The 4,595-nt window shown below is 46.4% G+C and overlaps 1 protein-coding gene across 1 annotated transcript; it reads left to right on the forward strand.

Moving 5' to 3' along the window:
- The first annotated feature begins 672 nt into the window (after positions 1-672).
- HSBP1 (heat shock factor binding protein 1) lies at positions 673-4,383 on the forward strand. The gene is made up of 4 exons (XM_064723476.1): positions 673-772; positions 1,288-1,354; positions 2,147-2,266; positions 3,070-4,383. Exons 1-3 carry the CDS (start codon positions 728-730, stop codon positions 2,263-2,265), a joined length of 231 nt encoding a protein of 76 aa, XP_064579546.1. The 5' UTR covers positions 673-727; the 3' UTR covers position 2,266; positions 3,070-4,383.
- Positions 4,384-4,595: the final 212 nt, after the last annotated feature.

Below are 4,595 nucleotides of genomic sequence, written 5' to 3' on the forward strand. Positions count from 1 at the left end.
GAGATAAGACCTACCTAAGCTTAACTTCACTGCTCGTCCAGAAGAAAGCAAGAAATAAAATAAAGGAACATTGTAATATTGTGCATTAAAAAACCAAAACCAAAACCAAAACAAAAACCAAAACCAAATCCAAAACCACAAAAACCCAAAAGAAATAGCACAAAAGTAATAAAATAAAAATGTAATAAAAACAAAAGTAATAAAAGAAGTAAAATAAAACAAAACGTAGTAAAAACCAAAACAAAAAGTAATAAAATTAATAATTATTAAATTATTATTTAAAATAAGCAATAATTTAATAATAAAAATTATTAATAAATAATAAACTAAAAATTATTATGTATTAAAATAATTAATTAATTTTTCTTTGTGTAAAGAAATGAGGGCTTCAGGAACCAAATTGTACATATTAAACAGAGACAACAGCTGTCATTCAAACAAAAATGTATAGTCCTTAGAGAAGAGATGCTCTTTACATAGAATGATTTAGCACCACGCTCATACAGCAATAACCAATAGAAGACAGAAGGCTAATTAATAAAAGTACACCGCAATTTTCAGCCGAAATGTAGAAATAATGAAAAATTTAATTGTTGCGCCGCTCTGTGGACTACAAGGGCTGGCCTCAGGACTACATTTCCCACAATGCCGCGGGGCGGGCGCTCTCGCGAGAGCTGGCGGAAGCGGCGGGGCGCGGCCCGGAAGTGGAGCCGCCGCCGGAGCCACCATGGCCGAGACCGACCCCAAGAGCGTCCAGGACCTGACGGCCGTGGTGAGGCCCGGGCCGGGCTGCGGGGGCTGCGGAGAGCCGGGCAGGGAGGGAAAACCGCTTCTGCATGGGGCTTGGATAGAGCAGCTGCTCCGCGGGAGGGGTCGCTGGTCATGCAGGGGGTGGAAGGAGAGGGGGCCCTCACATAGCCCGTTCTGTGACTTCACAGAATCCCCCTGTGGTTAACAGGGCCACGGACATTGACAGGGCCATGGGCATTACCAGGGCCATGGATATTGACAGGGACATGGACATTAACAGGGCCGTGGAGGTTAACAGGGCCATGGAGGTGCTGTCCAGGCTTTGGTCCTGGTTGGGGAGCCGGCTGGGTTCTAAGTCATACAAATATTTCCTGTAACACCTTGTTATACATATATTTAAGTAGTATTTTTAGCTCTAGGTATAACTGTAGTGCAGGGGTTTGGGCCTAGCAGTGAAAGAACGGTGGAGTTGTTACATGAGATCGAGTAACAGCTTCTGAAGGAAACAAACCATTTCTTTTTTATCCCTTTTATTAGGTGCAGACATTGCTCCAGCAAATGCAGGACAAGTTTCAAACCATGTCTGACCAAATCATTGGAAGAAATATCCTTTTCTAAACTCAGATGGGGGCAGGATTGCAAGTGTCACCGAGTCTGTGGGCCAGTGGGGTTTGTAAGAGAGGTTTGAAGTGGGGAATGTTGTCACTTCAGTGCTGGGGCTGGGAATGGAGGGACCAGGGGAGGCTCCAGGCTGATCAGAGGATGGAGCAGCTCTGCTGGAGGAAAGGCTGGCAGAGCTGGGAATGTTCACCTGCAAAACTGAAACTTCAGGGTGGTTTAATTGTGGCCTGAAGGGAAATGGGACTGGAGTGACAAGAGGGGGGGAATGGGCTCAGACGGAGGAGAGCAGTGTGAGATGGGATTTTGGGAATCAGGAATTGCCCCTGTGAGCGTGCTGAGAGCCGGGCACGGCTGTGACTGACCCTGGCAGTGCCCAGAGTGGGCTGAGGGGGCTCTGATGTGCCTGCTGAGGCTGCTGTCCCTGTCCCTGTTGTCCCTTGACCCCCGGGCAGTCGATGACATGAGCTGTGTGTCCCTGGGCTGTCCCTGGGCTGTCCCTGTCCCTGCTGTGTCCCTGTTGTCCCTTGACCCCCGGGCAGTCGATGACATGAACTGTGTGTCCCTGGCTGTCCTGCTGTGTCCCTGTTGTCCTTGACCTTGGGCCGTCAATGACATGACTGTGTGTCCTGGCTGTCCCTGTCCCTGCTGTGTCCCTGTTGTCCCTTGACCCCGCGCAGTCGATGACATGAGCTGTGTGTCCCTGGGCTGTCCCTGGGCTGTCCCTGGGCTGTCCCTGTCCCTGCTGTGTCCCTGTTGTCCCTTGACCCCCGTGCAGTCGATGACATGAGCTGCCGCATCGATGACCTGGAGCGCAACATCGCCGACCTCATGATGCAGGCGGGCGTGGAGGAGCTCGAGGGGGAGAACAAGACCCCGGCTTCCAACAAGGGCTAAAGTAAATCCTGGCTTTGGAGCAGACCAAAATTATTACTGGGCCTTTGGAATTGCTGGCTGTGACACGCAGAGGGAGCTGCTCCTTGGTTTGAGGCTGCTCTGAGAGAGAGAGAGAGAGAGAGGGGGAGAGCATGGCCAGGGTAGGGAATGGAGCACCAGGAGCTGCTGAGGGGGCTCAGCCTGGAGAAAAGGGGGCTCAGGGGGTCTCTCCTGGCTCTGCACAACTCCCTGACAGGAGGGGACAGGCTCTGCTCCCAGAGAATGGCCCCAGGCTGGGCCAGGGCAGGCTCAGGGTGGACACCAGCAGGGATTTCCCCATGGAAAAGGCACTCAGGCTTTGGAGCAGCTGCCCAGGTGGAGCCCAGGGGCTGCTGAGGAGTCCCTCAGCTGTAAATTCCTCCTCAGCTGTAAATTCCTCCTCAGCAGTGCCTCCCTCCCAGCTGCCAAGCTGCAGGTGCTGCCTGTGTGGGAGGGCACTCAGGCATTGTGCAATCCATGTCCCTGGAGGAATGCAATTCACCTTTCAGTAAAGCTCTGTTATATATTCTATTATATTATATATTCTTATTCTTTCTGATTGCCCACTTGCCCCTGTATTACAGTGGGCCTGTGTTTGGCACAGATATGTTCTTGCTTTTTAAGGTGTCTATTTTTGTGTTACCTTGTTAAAAATACAAATTATTACTGGCTTTGTTGCCTTCAGTGTCATTTCCATTAGCCTGGACCCCACAAATGAAAATCTCTGCTGAGCATCATTCTCTTAATTCTCAGTAATCTCCTTTCTTATTATTTTTTTCCCAACAGGTTGCCAACAACTCAAGATAAGTCATGGAAGATTACTTATTCTTTTTTTTTTCTACAAATCCTTGGAATTAAAAAATGGCTCTTTGCAACTCCAGTGTGTGAAAGCATTTTTATATTGTTACAGAGCTTGCATTCCTAATGTACATTGTATAGTTGGGGTAGGGTAGTTTCTATTTTGATTTTGTGTACTGTAATTTCACTTTTTGAATTCTTGTAACGAGGATCACTTGGTTGTGTTATTAAAACACAGATCTTATGGATCTCAACTCCTGGGTGTATTTTTTTGTGGAGCCACTTTTATCTCTTTCCTGTACTTTTGTAGATGTTTCATGTTTGATAGCTCAGCATTTAGTGACTCCCTCCAAATGGGAGCCTTGCCTTGTGAGTTTGTGGAGTGAAGCACAAGATTGAAACTTATTGAATTGCATTAATTGTAGCTCTGAGCATCAGGCACTCTCTAGCTGAGGATTGTGTTGTCTTTCATCCATGTGATAAAGGTGATTTTTGGAAACAAGAGGCACTGAACATCAAAGCCATCTCTGGAGCATCAAGGAGATGCAGGTTGACCATGGGAGACATCTGAGCAGCCACTGCCACCCCAGCTGTGACACCAGGAACTGCTCACAGAGCAATCTCACCGTGGGACTGAAGGTTTTTAACATGTCCCTTTGATCCATAACTGGATTAAAGGGGTGGGATTGATGGACAGGGGTTGTGGCAATGTCTGTGTGGGGTTTTCAGTGGGAATCACTGCCTTGCTCACAGCAGCTTGCTAGCAAAGCTGTGATACATGAACAAAAAATGAGAGAATCCAGGTAGATTTTTAAAGCCTTGCTTCTCTCAGAATAACAACTTCAAAATATTTGATTTTTTTGGTTTGCTTTTCTAATCATACCCACATCTTTGGGCATGGAGTGTGTATTTATTACATTTTGGCCACGGAAGGTGTGTTTGGGAGAGTCTGAACTGTGTCACTTGTGAAGAAAAATGACCAATGTCAGCCATTCCTGACAATCACTGCAATGCTCCTCCAGCTTCAAATGCAAATTTCAGCAAGCACTAGTGGCAGGCAGCAGTTGCAGGTGCATCACACTCCAGCTGCTCCTTAAATGCCACCAAATTAGCACTTGAGTGCTGAGAAGGCAATATGACAGGTCATTTTTCCAAACTCACTGTAATAAAAGCTCATAATAACGGGGGAATTTTGTGAACATGAGAAATGTATCAATATATACTTGTAATACCAGCCTTAGGTTCTTTGTAATGTCATTTCAAAAAACAAAAAAATCTAATAAATGGTTATGTGGTAACAAATAGCCAGCTCGTGTGTGTTACAGCACAATCTAGCATAAATATGTAATTATATGGGAGATTATATTTAGTTGTGAGTTATAAAAAGACTTTAGCACAGCTGCTGCTCACAGGAAAGTCTAAAAATCCAGGGGTGCTCTGTATAATAAAAAGGTGATGATTTGTGCCCTGTCAGATCTGGACTTCAGCAGCTGATTAGAATATAGGAAAAATAT

Source organism: Zonotrichia leucophrys, chromosome 11 (genome assembly GCF_028769735.1).
Source record: "Zonotrichia leucophrys gambelii isolate GWCS_2022_RI chromosome 11, RI_Zleu_2.0, whole genome shotgun sequence".
NCBI classification, from domain to species: Eukaryota; Metazoa; Chordata; class Aves; order Passeriformes; family Passerellidae; genus Zonotrichia; species Zonotrichia leucophrys.